The 17,633-nt window shown below is 40.7% G+C and overlaps 1 protein-coding gene across 1 annotated transcript in view; it reads right to left on the reverse strand.

Moving 5' to 3' along the window:
• LOC145994061 (retinal guanylyl cyclase 2) overlaps positions 1 to 17,119 on the reverse strand; it is a 317,639-nt gene extending 300,520 nt beyond the window's left edge. Inside the window, exon 1 of the mRNA XM_083130147.1 lies at positions 17,069 to 17,119. Coding sequence (XP_082986273.1) covers positions 17,069 to 17,102 — 34 coding nt within the window. The 5' untranslated portion in view covers positions 17,103 to 17,119. The remainder of the gene's footprint in view (positions 1 to 17,068) is intronic.
• Between the last annotated feature and the right edge of the window lie 514 nt (positions 17,120 to 17,633).

Here is a 17,633-nt window from a genome sequence, read left to right on the forward strand (position 1 = left end):
ATTATATTGAAAGATTTTTCCCAAATACGTAGATAGCAATTTAATACTTTGAAAGTGTCTCAGATTTGTTCATTGTCACAAGTTAGTGTGGCACAGGTCTACTACAAAAGTGGAATTTCGTAACAGAAATATGAACCCACTCCTTTTATTTCGTAGCCGATTTCATCTTGAAACTGAAATTAAGAATATTAATTAACAATGTCATTGGTAAACAATAAAAAAATGTGTTAGACCCAATTCTTTAATACCTTATTATAATCTTTATCGCAAGTTTAAATTTTGTTGTAAGTCCACTTTATGCAAAAAAAAAAAAGGTAAAGTTCTCACCTGTGCTTGGCGCTACGCCATGAAGGCGTATAGGGGGTGTGGGGGTAACGCCCCACACTTTCTTGATTCGTTCGTGAGTGGGGGTGATGTGATCAGCATCACGCCCTGACCGCCTTTACCCCCAGGGTTTCCCCCAGGTACTCATGTCATTCGACGCTGGGTGGGCGCTGGGACCGCTTCCAATGTTAGAAACGTTCCAGGGCTTGAACCGGCCGGGAATCGAACCCGGGGCCTATAGCATGGAAGTCAGACGCGTTACCGACTGAGTCACCGGCACAGATAGACTAATCTGAAGTGCATACAGTTTAAAGTGGGATCCGAACCACTATGTGCGATCACCTGGTATCGTACCCCAGACCCCTTGATTACAAGGCCTTACCACTACGCCATCAGTGAGGCGCACACAATCTTTGTATTTCGACCTTTTTAAACCTATATGTATCATATAAGAGGTTGTTTAACGTTGCTATGCCTCTATGGATTATATTTAGCCAGTATTCGAGCACATAGCGTCAGGTTTCATAGAATATAAGCTTCTCTTCCATGTTTATGGTTTCCTGTCTGCAGTAGAAAAACTGGCAGGTTCCCATAGCTTTTCTTTCAATAGTCTTCCAATGGTTGCATATCATATCACTCAAATTTGATTCATTCGTTTCGAACACAATCCCCGATGGTGCAGTGGGATCGTGGGCGCCTTGTAATTAAGGGATCCCGGGTTCGATACTCGGTGGAGGAACATAGTGGTTCGGATCCCCCTTTAAACTGTAGGTCCATTCACGATTAGCCTAACAGGACATAAAGTGGACTTAAGACACCAATCAACCAACCAACAGAATCCCGTTATTGTCCAGATTATCGAATCCAGAACCTTCGTCGTGAATAACATAAGCAGGAAGACAACGTGAAATTACCGAACAGAAACAGAACCTAAAACCCACATCGGATAGATTGGATTAAGTCGACGATACAGCACGGGTTCTGAAATGAAAAAGAATACGAAAGTTGAAGGACCTCTATACGCACTCACTTTTCCTCCACTCAATGGGGAAGATATCCTTCTAGCTGAGAAGCCTTTACGTAGGAGTGCCCTGAGGGAACTTCAAGGCCACGACGATAAAGTGTTCTACGTGCAATGACGGGACCAAAACATACGTCAGATAGCTGTGTTCCTCCTTATTTCGTACGCCATTGATAACTGGAACACGTGACCTCGTCTTTGGTAGAGCAGAAGCCTGCTTGCTTGCCACCACCCTTTATTTCAGTGACCTTCGTCCGCAGTCAGCAAGAGTGAATGACTCACCATATACTTGTTGTCTGTGAGGCTACACAAGAATAGATATTTCGTTAGTGGCTGTAAGTATTGTTTCATCTGCAGTTATATCAGTTAACATTTCAATAGTTTCCTTCCTAATGGTTACGTTAGTGATAAACATGTAAATTAGTTCTCGAGAGTGAACGTTTTATCTATTTGAACGGGGGATTTTTATACAGCCTGCATGTATTATTTTTTCCTGAAACAAGAAGAAATTCGAAGACGCAAAAAGAGTTGTATAAGAGTAGTTAACAAAAGGAAAAAAGAAGAAGAAAATGTAAATGCTCAAATAAATTATGGTAGAGATCGAGTGAATAACATTTTGTCATGGGGCCTCCTCGATGGCGTAGTGATAACGTCGTCGCCTTGTAATCAGTGGATCCCGGGTTTGATACACGGTGGATGCACATAGTGGTTAGTATCCCACTTTTAACTGAAGGTCCAGTCCAGATTAGCATATCTGTGCACCAAACCAAAACTAAGAAAGAAATTGTCACAGTGTAAGAAAATTTCATGTTCAACCAGATACGAAACAAAAGGGAATAATATATTGCAGGTTGGAGTTCACATCTGTAGCATCTAACCAGCACAATTATGAATCGCAACATATCGTATCAGATCCATTTTATTATACATGTATGATAATATAAGAAGTAGAGGAAAGAGAAAACCAAGCGAAACACGGACGCCTTCTCCAGAATTTCAAATCTCGTTACATAAGGTTCTGGGTTGGAGTCCCGAACAGGCATGACTTTCTTGTTCTTGCCCTTTTATCTGCTTCATTTCATCATAATTCATCGTTATGGTTTACCTGCACGGGAAGAATAATGACAATAATTGCCAATACAAAGCCAATGACAAACAGAACAACTCGATTACGGAGGTGCCAAGAAGAAACGAGACTTGACAGTGTCTCCGTCTCTCGGTTTGTCGAATTGAAAATTGCTCTCCCGTTCTCGGTATCGATTAGTTAAATATAGAAATCGAAAATGTATGTGAATGAATATACATGTATTTTATATATTCCGGTTTTGTAGGAGATCTCGTGAGAGATGAAATAAGTACTCTTCCATCGTATTTATTAGGGCCTCCCCGATGGCGCAGTGGTAGCGTCGTCGCCTTGTAATCAAGGGGTCCCGGGTTCGATACCTGGTGGAGGCACAAGTGGTTCGGATCCCACTTGAAACTGTAGGTCCAGTCCCGATTTGCCTTACTGCGCATAAAGTGGACTTAAAAAACACCAACTCAACAACCATCGTATTTATTTTTATATTTTTTATTCCCTGTTCGATGATCGCGACGATAAGGACGAGTGACCATTACATGAAATTGATGACGAAATAGTCAAACACCCCCGACAAGGACGGTACTCAAACCCGGGAACTTTGGCGACGATATCGAATGTCAATCACTTAATGAGCTTGACCACCCAGCTTGCTTAATGTTGTTTCTGTCAGGTAATTCGTAATAATATCCCACATTCACTAATATTTGCTTCATAATTTATCTTATTGTTGTGATTAACCTGAATTCAAAGAATTAGTTGAAAGGCAAAAATGCAAGATTGAATGTCTCTGATGTTACTTCGTGCCGAATAATATGACGTGGTATTATGATATGAATTTATTAATCATATAATATGCCTATTCATTCCATTGATTGATCCCAATTGAGCACACAAAATATGGTATAAAGTCCACTCCGTGGAGGAGTGGTTAGCACAGCGCGCTACGATACCATGGGTCTATGGTTAGAATCTCGACTTGGGCGTGGGTGTCCTTGGTAAGTGTCCCTTCATCAATTTCATCATAGCATCACTCATCTTCATCGTCGCTATTTGCCAAAAGTGAAAGAATAGCAAATCTAAATAACAAACATCCAATCAAATCGAACATCTCTACCGATTTAATTCTATACGGTACCGAATTCCCACTTTATTACTGCATCTTAAGTCATTTTACAGCATCTCAATTGTTTTCCGATTCGAAAACATTTGGAATGTTGTTTTGTGCAGTTGATTGTGCATTGTTTCGTTGTTTGGATTGTTTAATTAACGTCGCATTAATTAGTTTTAGACCAATCGTGACGGGGGAAGCAAGAGCACAAAGAAAGCGAAAAAGACAAGGAAGAGACCACGGCTTTCTTTAAAGATAGCATCCCGTGAATACAACTCAAGTGACTGCAGAATATTATGAATAAAATTTATTTCGCTTTTTCCTTTTATTTCTGTTTCAGCTATTTTACTTCGCTTTTCTTCTACCACTCGCGTTACTCGTGTCGGTGAGGAAGAATTATAAACTCGTGAAATGGACGATGGTTCAAAAAAATATATGCCTCTCCCACGGTTCGAAACTGTCAGTACAAAATATTGTCTTATTTTTAAAATTTACGGTCAAATATGGTTTGTCACGTAGCAATTTTCGCTTATCTCTTTCTCAAGGGGTTCCATTGCCTCTCTGATGTCGTAGTGGTAACGTCTTCGCCATGTAATGAAGGGCTTCCGAATTCAATACCAAATAGAGAGGCATTTGGTTCGGATCCCATTTTAATCTGTAGGTCCAGTGCATGAACTGGACTTAAACAATTAACGTGTGGCATGTGGTCTGTGATGAGAACCATCATTTCAGCGAACCTTCTTGACAATGACTCTAATATCACTTGAAAGAATAGTATTTCCTTACGAGTAGCTCTTGTCATGAAAACAGTTCCTGAAATTTTCTTCTGGAGGCATCGTAGCACCCAGCTGTTTGTTGTGGCTGGGGCACGAGTCATGTGACTCATGCTATCAAAGCTCAATCCTTCCCGAGAACTCAGAATCACCAGGCAAACTTGAGCGAATATTTTGTTATTTGGGTTGCATAAACAACAGGCTTTAAGACGTTACGAAATTCTACGTTCCGTGGCCCAGGTATTTTTTTCTAAGACTGTACCTCCATGGCACGGGGAACTTTACCTTTACCTCACCTACAGTTCAAAGTTGGATCCGAACCACTATGTGCCTCTACTGGTTATCGAACCCAGGACTCCCTGATTACACGGCCTCGACGTTACCACTACTACGCCATCTGGGAGGCCTGAAAGTGTCGTCGAATGAATATATTATACTAAAATCTCTGACACTACACTCTGTCTCTGCAATCTGTGGGGCAAGGCCACACGTAGCTGTAGAGAAGGGGAGAAAGTGAGTGGGCAGAGCAAAGCAGTGCACGCTGCTGCAAAACGCTTGTAGCTGATGCCGCGTTTTCCTCTCCATGCACTCACATCCCAACATCCCATCCAGTTGATTGGTCTAGTCCCCTGGCGTCACTACTTGCGCAGAGACTTACTTTCGTTCGCTCGCTCCAGAAATTCTTGGGACAGTGTGTACAGTCGCTGAAAGAAATTCTTCCCTCCTAAGACTACTGGTATTAAGGCTATGGGGGAAGTATTTCTTTCCATAACTGTACTACGTGTCGGTCTCGTCTCGTTCTCGGTCCTGTCTTGACTATTTCCAAGATCACTCCTTGTACGAGGTTACTGCAATAAATCACTACCACGGTGCATTCCGTCTTGCATTAGTGCCAGGATAAAAGCGTTCATCTGAGAGAGACCGGGCGCCAAGTAGCAAGCTTGTAATCATTATAAATGACATCATTAAAGCGTGTTCTCCTCTCCCGCCTCCGTCCGCCGGAGGGAACACGGACAGAAAGTGGAGGGGGAGAATTGTAACATCACTTTCCACTTTGCTACCAATAAGAGAGACGCGTGAGCGGTGTAACTAGTAAGGCGACACCTTCTGGTCGGGCTGTCACTCCTACACGAGGATACTTCCGCATCAGATTCGTCTTCCATTAGCTTTTCCGAGCGGTTCAATACAGTTTCTGGTGCTTAAGCAATCTCGTCACTCTTCTTCCGTACGCCCACGCTGCGCGAGAGTTGTAGACGCCCGGCCGCATCTCTTTAAGAGTCCTGGGATCGATCCCCAGTAAACGTGCATTTCAGTGGTTCGGAACTTACGATGAAACAAAAACCTACATGATCATTTTTGTATTTCTTTAAGGTACGCCTCGATGTTTGACAAATTATGACTTATGCTTCTTAAAGTTTACCGATCATTTCTTCCCTATCTTTATCTATTTTTGGCAACTTTTCACTCTTCATCTATTTCTCTCCTTCTCTTCGTCCCTTCCATTATCTGACCTTTCTCTTTCTCTTATTATTCCATTTGGCGTTTTTGGCCTATCCTTATCTCCATTCTGTCTTTATTCCTTATTCTCCCTCTCTGTGTTTCCTCCCTCATCCTTTCCATATGTCTCTTCCTCTCCATTCCATCTCTGTACCTCTTCTTTTCCTTTGTGTTTCTCTTCCCTTCCTTCGTGTCTCTCTTCCTTTCTCTTTGTATCTCTTGCTTTCCTTTCCTAATATATCTTTTCACTTCCTTTATCTCTCTCTTCGTTTCCTTCTGTCTCTCTTCCTTTCCTTTCCCTCTGTCTCTCATCCTTTCCTTTATGTCTTCCATCCTTTCTCTATGTTTCTCTTTTCATTCCCTCAATCTCTCTTCCTTCCCTTTCCCTATGTCTCCCTTCCTTTCTTTTATGTCTCTCTTTTCTTTCTTCTAGGTCCCTCTTTCCTTTCTTCTATGTCTCTCTTTCTTTCCTTTATGTCTCTCTTTATTTTCTTTATGTCTCTCTTTCCTTTCTTTATGTCTCTCATTCCTTACTTTAGGTCTCTTTCCTTTTTATGTCTCTTTCCTTTTTTATATCTCTTTTTCCTTTCTTTATGTCTCTTATTCCTTACTTTAGGTCTCTCTTTCCTTTTTATGTCTCTTTCCTTTTTTATGTCTCTTTTCCTTTTTATGTCTCTCCTTCCTTTCTTTATGCCTCTCCTTCCTTTATTTATGCCTCTCCTTTCTTTCTTCTATGCCTCTCCTTCCCTTCTTTATGTCTCTCCTTCCCTTCTTTATGTCTCTGCTTCCTATCTTTATGTCTCTGCTTACTTTCTTTATGTCTCTGCTTACTTTCTTTATGTCTTTCCTTTCTTTATGTCCCTCTTTCCTTTCTTTATGTCTCTCATTCCTTTCTTTATGTCTCTCTTTCCTTTCTTTATGTCTCTCTTTCCTTTCTTTATGTCCCTCTTTCCTTTCTTTATGTCTCTCTTTCCTTTCTTTATGTCTCTCATACCTTTCTTTATGTCTCTCATTCCTTTCTTTATGTCTCTCACTCCTTTCTTTATGTCTCTCATTCCTTTTTTATGTCTCTGTTATTCTCCTATCTCTATGTCTCTCTTCCTCTCCATTCCATCTACCCTCCTATCATCTTCCCTCTTTTCTCTTCCTTTACGTGTCTCTCTTCCTCTCTGTATCTGTTTTCCCTCCCCTTGTCTCGCTCTCTTCCTTTCTCTCAGTTTTGTCTCCAAGCCTTTCCTTATAGGTAGGGAGACAAATTTATAGTAAATAAAAACTGAGGAGAGTGGTAAATAAAATGTTAGATCAGTGGTATATACCAGCGGTGGAAAAAAAATTGGCACACACTTTTTCATCATGAGAGGAAACAACATACAAAACAGCTATAAATTGATAAAATACTTCATTTTTATATACTGTACACATACACAAGTACTTAGATTTCAACTGTAATTGCCAGTAGCGGCGATTGGGTGGGGCAAGGATGGTTTACTTTTCTTGCTAGACAAGGCTTAGTATTTAGAGGCCATAGTGCAGGGGCAAAGAAAGTGGGTTTTTTGCGTGTTTTCTACTTAATTTGATAATATTTCACGGTTATTTCGCGAAAAGGCGTTCATTTCGTGGAAAAGCACACATTTCGCATTACTTCGCGAATAAAAATCATGCATATTTCATCATTGGGGGTGTAGTTACGTGCAGAATGTTCAAAATTGCATCTTTTTTTCACATTTCGCGATTTCGCGCACCGCGAAAATTCAATATCCCTACTTATAGGCCTTTCTCCCTCTACGTATCAATTTCTCTGATCTTCTCAGCGCCTCCAGCATCCCCAAGAAGTTATGTCATTGATTTTGTGAATCACCGTTTTAATGGATATTCCGATTTGACGGCTTATTTTGGAAAACAACTCTCCTCGACCAAATTTAACCCTCATCAAAACTATAAAAAGCCTCACTGTCTCACTCCTACCCTCTCGCTCGGATCCAAACCCCGTACGCTGATTACGTGGTGTGGTGACACTGGTCGCAGTTTATTTTCCAATCTTAAATGTCTGGCTTTGATGCCATAGTTACAAAAATTGAATGGTGATGAGGGGCTTTCAATAATTTGAAAGACCAGACGAGTTCCTTTACTTCACCTGGTAACCATTATATTACCCAACGCTGAAGAAAAATGTATCTTAGTTTCTTAGAGCAAATATGGAAATTCATGAGAGTGTACCAGTGTTGCCAACCTCCTGGCACCAGGGCGAGAAGTTTCATTCTGGTACAGTTCCCGCCACTAAGTAAGTGATTTGTCGTCTGTGTGTGTGTGTGACTGAGTGAGAGAGAGATTTAATCACCTTTAGTTATTACAATGAAACAAAATGGACGTATTCTTTCATTAAATAGATCATTACAAATTCAAATGTTGATAAAATTTTTGTTGCGTCATTTCACGTCGCATTTCTGCCACTTTTACCGGTCGCGAATATGGGGATGATTGGTAACATGACATGGATGACGAAACAATCACACACACACATGGACAACACAACACAAGTTCCTACAGAGGTGTATACTGGGTTGAGCAAGCGAACGAAAACAAGTCTCTGCACAAGTAGTGGCGCGAGAGGGAACGGGATTGCGTGGAGGGGGAAGCGCGGCTGCAGCTACCAGCCATATGCAACACCGCGCACTGCTTTGTTCCACCCATCATTCTCTACCGTTACGCACAGTTTTGTTCCACAGATTCCCCGAGACTTTAGAACAGATCACTCAAAATTTCTTCCGCGCCTCAATTATTACTCAGGACACGTTTTTACAAACCGCATCTTCTCCCCCTCCCCTCCTTTCACATGTCTGCTTTGGACGGGGGTGAAAGATTATCCCCCTCCCTCTCTGCAAGCAATTCTGATAGCTCGTCTTTGAACTCGCAGGAACTTAATTTTCACAACCGATGAGGAAGGAAATGGAACTTCTTTTGTTCCTTCAGGGAAGAAGATAATTCCTGCCTCATCGTGAGCTGCGGGTAATCCTACTTAATTGAAAAATAGATCCGTTGGAAGAGGGGGAGCTTTCTAAACGGTAACGAGTTCTCTTAGCGCGATAGTGTTTTGTTACGGGCACGAAAACATCTCCAAGTACAAAATTCAAATTGTGTTTTTAGAAATTCTTTCTGCCAAATACAGTATAATTTTTTTAACCAGCGCCAATGTAGAACGTAAAAATCTCAGATATTGAGAAGTACATAAACATACTATGCTATAAAAAACTGATTGTCGCAACATAATGTTTAGTCCTCCTCCGTGGCCGTTCGGCCTAAGGCGCTGTGCTTTGGACTCCGACTGCGGGACGGCATGGGTTGGAGTCCGTCAGGGTTCAGTCTCTGGGTTTTCGGCCTGTGTATAGGACCGGTGGCAACCCACCATCGTGAGGAAATTTGGAAGCTACGAGTGAGTAGCGTAACTCGGTCACGGATATCTCCAACGGCTGTGGGTTCGACGTGCTGACCGCACGGCACCCTATTACCGGTTGAAAATCTCCACACCTAGGTAGGATTGTGGGAGGGAGACTGGCAGTCTGAAGATAGACCTAGGCCCTTCAAGGGCTGTCGAGCCACACGGATTATTATTAACAGAATGATTCATTACTTAAATACTTTTGAATTTATTTTACGTTTAACGGATATTCCTTATCATTGTGTTATGGAAAAAGCTCAAATGAAAAATGAAATTTTGCAGCAGGCAGTTTCTTATGCATATAACTGTAATAGGAAACAATACAGGCATGATATACATGTTGCATCATCATTGTTTATAATCCTTACACATGCCCAATATACTTATAATATTTTCTTCAATTGATTCAGGGTGGCTTAAATGAAAGCAAGAAAAATCGCAGTTTGTGACTTATGTGCTTTTTCCCGAACGCGTTAGAATTAACGTACAATTTTACAAATGTCTCCAAGTTTCTCTTTCTTTCTATTAGACTTTGATGATTTTGACTTTTGCATTTAAAGTTTATTATTTGCATGTCTGCCATCGTAACACACGTGCCTTCGAAAGTTAAAAAAATATGGCTTTTTAAAACAATGAGCTTCACTTCAACAATTAGATGCTCTTTAAGAGCGAGAAAGAAACCAAAAATAAACGTTTAACTGTATCAGTTGATTCATTTGGAGATGTGTGTATTACTACCTATTGTAGTGTGCGAATTAAGTTTTTCTTGCTTTGTGGGAGATGTCCACTCAGTGGCGTATTTGTGATTTCATTTCGAGGGGTAGGTTCTTTTGGGTATTCAAATTTGTGTATGTCACAAGCTACTGGCGTACGGAGGAGGGATGATGAGACTTCAGCCCCTCCCGAAATTTTGAGAAAATCAAAATTTTCAAATGAAAGCAATTAAAAAACTCGGGAAAACAAAAATGGTGTTGTAAACGCCCCTTAAAATGACACGCGATTACCATTTTTGTCGTTGAGCAACTTTTAAAATGAAGGTTAAAAAATGGTAATTATGAAATATGTCCTTATCTGTCCCCTTCCCTAAAATGCAGCTATGTAATTCCACTTTTACAATTCTAGTCCCCCCGGGAAGAAATTCTGCGTACGCCAATGTTACAGCTAGTAAACGAAACTATTTCCACTAAGCTTTTACCTTAGAGTTTTAAGAACCTTATAACAGTGGTTCTAACCTAGGACATTAAATCTTATGATAACACACGCCATTTAGAAACAGTTTTTTCACACTCTAAGGAAACCCAAACTTATACACTAGAAGAGCTATTATAATAGTAACACTGTGAAAACGTGACCAAATAGATTAGAGAAGGGTAAGACTGGGAACAGTTTTTTTTCAGGTGAAAATCATACACGGTTTGCACCACTGCTCCACCGTCACTTCGCCCAAGATGGAAGCTAGCCGTGGATGTTAGTGAATACATGTTGCTAAATCGTTCTGCTGATAGAGGAAAGCAAGAAGAATTTTAAGGTGTTTGCTATTTATTTTGATACTAAGTTTTCTTAGAATTTCTTCACTGTAAATGTAGAGAAGAATATTACAATGTTGATTCATATAGGCAGGTGTCTTAATGCCGAGTTCATCTGTGTATTCATTTTCATTGCATTGCGCAATGGCTCGACACCATCACGTGCTTTGTTCCCGTTTGCAGGACGGGGCAAGACTGCATAATAAATTCCAGGTGATCAGATATTTTATAAATCTGCAGTAATTATTGGATAGATAACCATGCCGTGTATTTAATATGGATGAATCTGGTGTCAGCACAGTTCCTTCGAAACCTCCAAAGGTGATAAGCGTGAAGGGGAAAGGATCGGTTAAGAAAGTTCTTAGTGGAGAACGTGGACAAACCATCACTTCACTGCTGTATGTCGTATGAGCGCGTCAGGAAGTTTCATTCCTCCTGCATTCATCTTTCCACGGGATAGAATGAAAGCAGAACTGCTATTGGTATGATGATGAAGAAGACGTATCAAGCTGGCAACGTCAAAGGAAATATTACAGTTGCCCTGATTGTGATGAGAAGTACAGCGATTGGATTCAGTGTGACGAATGGTGGCACAAAAACTGCACCTCGTATGAAACAGCAACCGTCGTTTGTGATTTGTGTTAGCGATCCCCAGCCGAGGACTTCATTTACTTTGCCAGATGTTTGGATGGCACGACAAATGCTTCTCAAATCAAAAAGGAACTTTCTTTAATGATTTGTGTTTCTTTTTATAGAACCTTCATACCAAAGTGGCTCTCTTTAGATAGTGTTGGTACGATGCGCATTCTTACCCGAATGGGATCGCAGTCTTACGCGCTGCGGGTAAGACTGCGCGTTTGCATGGTCATGCTTTTCGTTTGTTTTCTGCTGAAATATTGTGTACTGAGCTTTCGGAAATTTACTGTATGTTGGCAAAGGATAGTGCATGATGTGTTACATTTTTCGTATGTTGCTATAGATTCATAACATCCAATAGAGCACAATGAACAAAAACTGCGCAGTCTTGCCCCATCTTACTCTATATATTGCCAGTTCAGCATGCGGCGAGAAATGTGATTTATCTCCACCGAATGATGCTGACGAAATCAACTTTACTTTACATGGAGGCAGGTATTTGTAGTTTTTCTTAACAATGGACAGAGCAAAGGCGCTAGTCTGGATGCTCTGCACCCGACGACAATATAAATAAACAAACGATGACCGGGGATGAACATCTTAGTGGGGGGAAAATCCCCGGCATCCGCCTCATTAATTCGCACTCTGCATGTTAAACTACTTTGCAAACGAGCACGTCTTCTCTCGTCTTCAGATGAACAATTTATTTTTGCTGCTGGTGAATATCGAACCTACAACAGATCGGGCGTTATGGGGATGAACCTCGGCTGTCCTGTAACAACGTTGCCAAGCGTAATCCTGTACTTGCTTGTTGCCGTGAAGGTTCTTCGACTCCTATTTTCAACCGTACTCATAAGGGTCCAGTCGCAACAGGATTCACGTCTACAACCGCCGGAGAAAGAAACTATGCACTTACAATAGGTTTGGCAAGATACATAGATTCACTCTGAGTCTACCTTGTTTGGATACGCGATCAGCGTTCGGCACCTTGAGACACGAAAATACACGATGTCAAACGAACACGACCGAAGTGAACTTTATTCCTCGCTTTCCGGCCGCCAGTTCATAAGGTTCACAGTACGGCTTGGCCTCTTATGGGACTTTGGCTGTTTCACGATCGAGGGAAGGATCACAATCGATTTGATGGTCAGCCGTTCCGTCCGTGAAACTAGTGACTTTGCCTGATTTAATTAGCAAAGCACCCGGTAGGTGACACTAGATTTGAGCCTTACCTGACACTCTCGTAATTAGCATGCACTGCGTATACGGTAAAACAGCCCATGCGGGCAGCGGCAAACCGCAGATTAACCAAGTGGGGGAAGGGATGTTCAGTAATCACCAAGTCTATATATAGTGGCGTGTCGGGGAATTTCGAAAGAGATTAAAACGGCTGCAAAGGAGGGTGCCAATTATAGTTTGAGTGCTAAATATTACTATACTTAAATATAGCTGACCAGTAGCGGGACGTTCTCCAAACTGTAAGCAATCATTGACCAGTGTTGCTCAACAACTTCAACTGCCGTATCAGTTATATTGATTGATTTGGTTTATTTTACTTCGCTTTTCTGCCACTTTTTGATAATCGCTTCGATGAGGATGTGTCATGACATGATGAAATTGATGGACACTCACAGAGAACACCCATGCCCAGGCCGGGATTCGATCGTCGTAACCAGTTCGAAAATAAGGAATTTGACAAAAGCCTACAATACTATAGATCATTATCCATATTGCCTTGAAGATAGAGTAATAGACTGCAATCGCGTATCATGAACTCATTTCACAATCGGCTGACTTCGATTTTCAACCTCTGTGGGAGAGTGCTTAGCACAGCGCGCTACAATGACAAGGGTGTCGGGTTCGAATTCCGGCCTTAGCATGGGTGTTTCTTCATCAATTTCATCATATTATCATCCATCCTCATCGTCCCGATAAGCCAAAAGTGTCAGAATTGCGACGCTAAAGAACAAAAAAAAAAAATCAATTGTTTCACAAAGAAAATGTGTGTAAATTTTTCAGTTTGGTGATTCACGGTGTCCTTCGCTACAACCGATTTCTTGTATAAATATACACTCTTATCACGAAATTTAAAACACTAAATAACAGAAAACGTATTTTAACCACTCAACCATTACTTTCAGTAAACGATTTTACCATGAAAATATCTTCAATCACACAATTACAGACATTTTTGGGTTGATAATGACATTCCCTCGGATGAATACATTACCGAATACAGTACTGCAAGTACTTAGCGTAGTCATTCTTCCAGTTGCTTACATGGCAGGTTAGTCACATACTGAGGCGTGCCGCTCTAGCAGAGAGCTATGACTGCTATCGAAACTGGCCGGAGCGGCAAGTACGTTGTCTACATGTATCTTACTATGGCATGGCATTTGTTTGCATTATTAATTACTAGACCCACAACAAGCTAGTCACATTAATTAGCATTTGAATATCGCCCTGTAAGCATTTGCTTGCAATGCTGAAATCACGCCAATCTCCCCTCCCTATTGCATCTGGTAATTTTATAGGAAACAAAAGTAGGTTGTTTCTTACTACCAAACACCGTCAGCACGTCACTATTAGATAGATTTCATTTGATGCTTCAAGTCCGCTTTATGCACAGTAAGACTAATCTGGACTGGACCTACAGTTTAAAGTGGGATCCGAATCCCTATGTTCCTCCACGGGGTATCGAATGTTACGTACCCGCACAAATAAACCATGTGGCCAATGATTGAAATAAGGAATCATAGATGGCAGCACGCGGATGAAATATTAGGATCGCAGATTTTAGTAACAATGCGCATGCGAATTGAATGAAAGTGTTTGGTGAACTTAAATTAATTGTGATGGCATAAATTTATGAACTGAGATAAACAATGGAGACGAATAAAGGCGAGATAAAGAAATGATCAACACGTGCGACATATGTGATTATATGTAAAGATAAATTAAGTTAAAAAGCGATTACAATTTTTTAATCTCTACCGTCTTAGTAGGAACGAGCTTTTCTACTAGACATTTTTTGTTGTTTTCCCCGGTGTGGCGCCAACTCAATGGCGGCCCCCAAGCACTTCCGTTGCGGCGCATCTATTGTTGACCCGGATCGAGCGCGGGACAGGCGGCGCCCTTCGATTACCCCTTTTCTGCTTGTGTTAGGCTATTGTGCAGCAAAATATTGATTTGAATATTTTTTGTATCTTTAACAAAGCCCAAAGAGAAGGGAAATCTAGAATAGAAGATGCGGGAATCAATCCAATGTCTAATAAATGAAGGAATTTGGATATAGGTGCCTTTGTAAATAAGAGATATAATTACTAGAAGAATAAATACATGAAAGGCATATGATTTCATTATTAATTAATAGAAGAAAAAGTTTCTAGAAGAATAAGTATATTGATTAGTAGAAGAAGAAGAGTACTAACGAATAGGGGAATAAGTATATTGATTAGTAGAAGAGGAAGACTATCGACGAATAGAAGAAGAAGCCCATTAACTAATTGATAGAAGAAGAAATCTATTAACCAATTGATAGAAGAAGGTTATTAACCAATTGATAGAAGATGAAGTCTATTAACCAATTGATAGAAGAAGAAGTCTATTAACCAATTGATAGAAGAAGTATATTAACCAATTGATAGAATAAGTCTATTAATCAATTGATAGAAGAAGTATTAACCAATCAACAATAGAAGAAGAAGTTCATTAACCAATAGAAAAAAATAGTCTATCAACTAGAAGAAGTCTATTAGCCAACAGAAGAGGAAGTCTTTCACGTATCCATAAAGAGAAATAATAAGAAGAAGCCTCTCAGTAGATGAAATATATTTAATGGGGATATATGTGACCAAGAAACAAAGAGACAGCTCTAAATACAATCCTGTATATAAATTTTATGTAATATAAAAATTAAGAATATGCGGTGCATTGTACTTTCCGTAGTAGGTTAAACAAGTTGATTCCTTTGTTTCCTTTCTCCTTTTAAAATAAGTTATCAATCAGATTTACTTGCCCTGAGAATCTCATGTTTTACCCTGGCCTAAGCCGGACTGCTGTCAGCCTCTACGGAACGTGGCACGAACCCGGGACCCCTTTGATTAAAAGGCGACGACGCTACCACTGTGCCATCGGGGAGACCCACGTCACTATTAGAGATGCTCTGTATAACACTATAATGGACTATTATTCGTCAGCAAAGTTTATATAGGTATTGCAGTTCTTGGGATGTTTATGGACGAACAAACGAGACTATCCAATCCACACTTTCGTCCACTTGATTCAATTTTTATCATTGTGCTGTGAAAACAGTGGTTATTGGTTCAAATCCTGGATCTGTAGTCCTTCTCGTACTCGGTCATTCGCTCGTAGATGTTCGTTTTGTAGTACAGGCGCAGGGGATCGTATTGTACCGGGGAAAACGTAATGAATTGCAAGATAACTGGGCCCTGGCGACACTGAGCTCACATCAGCTTTACCTATACCTATGCCCTTCTTCCTTGTGTGTGTGTTGATGGGGAGCTTCTCTCTCAATATTAATAACCAGGGCTCGGAAGTTGAGGAAAAATCATTTTTTTCCCTAGTGTCCGAAGACGAGGCCCAACATAATATATGTTCATTTTGGGTCATTGTAGGCCAAAAAAAGATGGGTTTTGTTTGTCCTTTTTTGCCTTTTTCGGCGTTTTTTGGCTTATTGGTCCTTGTTTAGCCATTTTTTAGGTTTTAACGGCTTTTTATGCAACTTCACCTTCTTTCGACTAAGTTTTTACTGCCCATTCTCAATTCGAATCATCATCAGTTCATCACCTCTTAAACATCCTTTCTGTAGTAAAGAAATTAAAAAGAGAGAAATAAATATATGTATATGAACCGATCCCTGAAACGTAACTTGTCCGGAAGGTCGCGCTGTAAGTGGCAACTTTCTCTTGTTTTAAAGCTTTCAGCACGGTGTATACGACCAGACAGCACACGCCTGCAAAGATCTCAAGGTGCCGCGCAGAGAGAGGCGGTGGGGAGGTTAAAACTGAAGTTATTAATTAATTTGGATCACATTTACATTTATACGTCCTTTTTTCTGTTTTTATGTCCTTTTTTGATATTTTTAGGTCTTTTATTGGTCTTTTTTTAGGTCTTCAACTTTCGAGCCCTATTAATAACCTTCAAAAGACTTATAACCACTTGAGGACTACTTCAAAATGGTATGATTACTCTTAAATCTATGTTATTACTGAATTTATTCAATAATTTGTGTAATTACTACGTAAAGTCATTACGTCATCACTTAGTTCAAATTCAACATGAAACATGAAGTCAAATTCGACTTATGTGCACATACGACAATGAGACAAACTAAGTCTCGTGTCGTCTCTTTATGTGCAATATCTAATTATTACACGAAAAATATCGCTGCAAATTACAATTTCAATGGATATATAAGTTGTTTCAAAGCATAAATTCAGATTTCTATATTTTTATTGAAGAAGTTTCAACCAGGACAAATAATGGGTATAAGGATACTTTTAGGACCGTGTAAATATTAATTTTGCCACAAACGTTTCATAAATTATGAAAATTTGCACGCTGTAGCGACACATTTTGGGAAGATGAATCACTTTTCGCTGAATGGACCTCTACAGTCTAATAAGAAGAACAACCTGACTTACCTGACTTGGGTAGTATGTTGACCTCCAGTTGCATATTGGTTGGCAACCTTGCCTCCTGGATGGCCACACTGATCGCATTCTCCAGTGACGTCACGTTCACTTCCTGGTAGCACAGTTCCCTCAGGATGACGGTGGCACTGTAGTTCACGCCCTGCACCGCGGCCAGACGCACCATCTCCACGGCAGCCATCAGCACCACGATGTACCAGAGAACGGCGATCGAGCGATAACGACCCATTACTTCTTCCTCTTCATCGTCGAAGCCCCTGGAAGTAATTTCCCGAGGAAATGCACGCGGGGGGTCTACAGGTGAGGAGGAGATCTTGGCGGGATTTCGGACGCGTCCACAAACACCACTGTACCGTGCTGTGCAGTGGAGCTAATCAAGGTATTCTAGCACGATGTCCTTCAAAGACAATCCTGCCGCTCACTTTAGCACAAAAAAAAAAAAAAATGGGTGCACGATATGTTATCTATATTGTATGCCGGCCCTGCGCACTCTTTTTCAGATGAGCGATTCCCCTGTGTGATCAATATTGGCCGTGCTTCATTCATATCATCGCAT

The sequence above is a fragment of the Lepisma saccharinum genome, chromosome 10 (genome assembly GCF_977018435.1).
Source record: "Lepisma saccharinum chromosome 10, izLepSacc3.1, whole genome shotgun sequence".
In the NCBI taxonomy this organism is placed as follows: Eukaryota; Metazoa; Arthropoda; class Insecta; order Zygentoma; family Lepismatidae; genus Lepisma; species Lepisma saccharinum.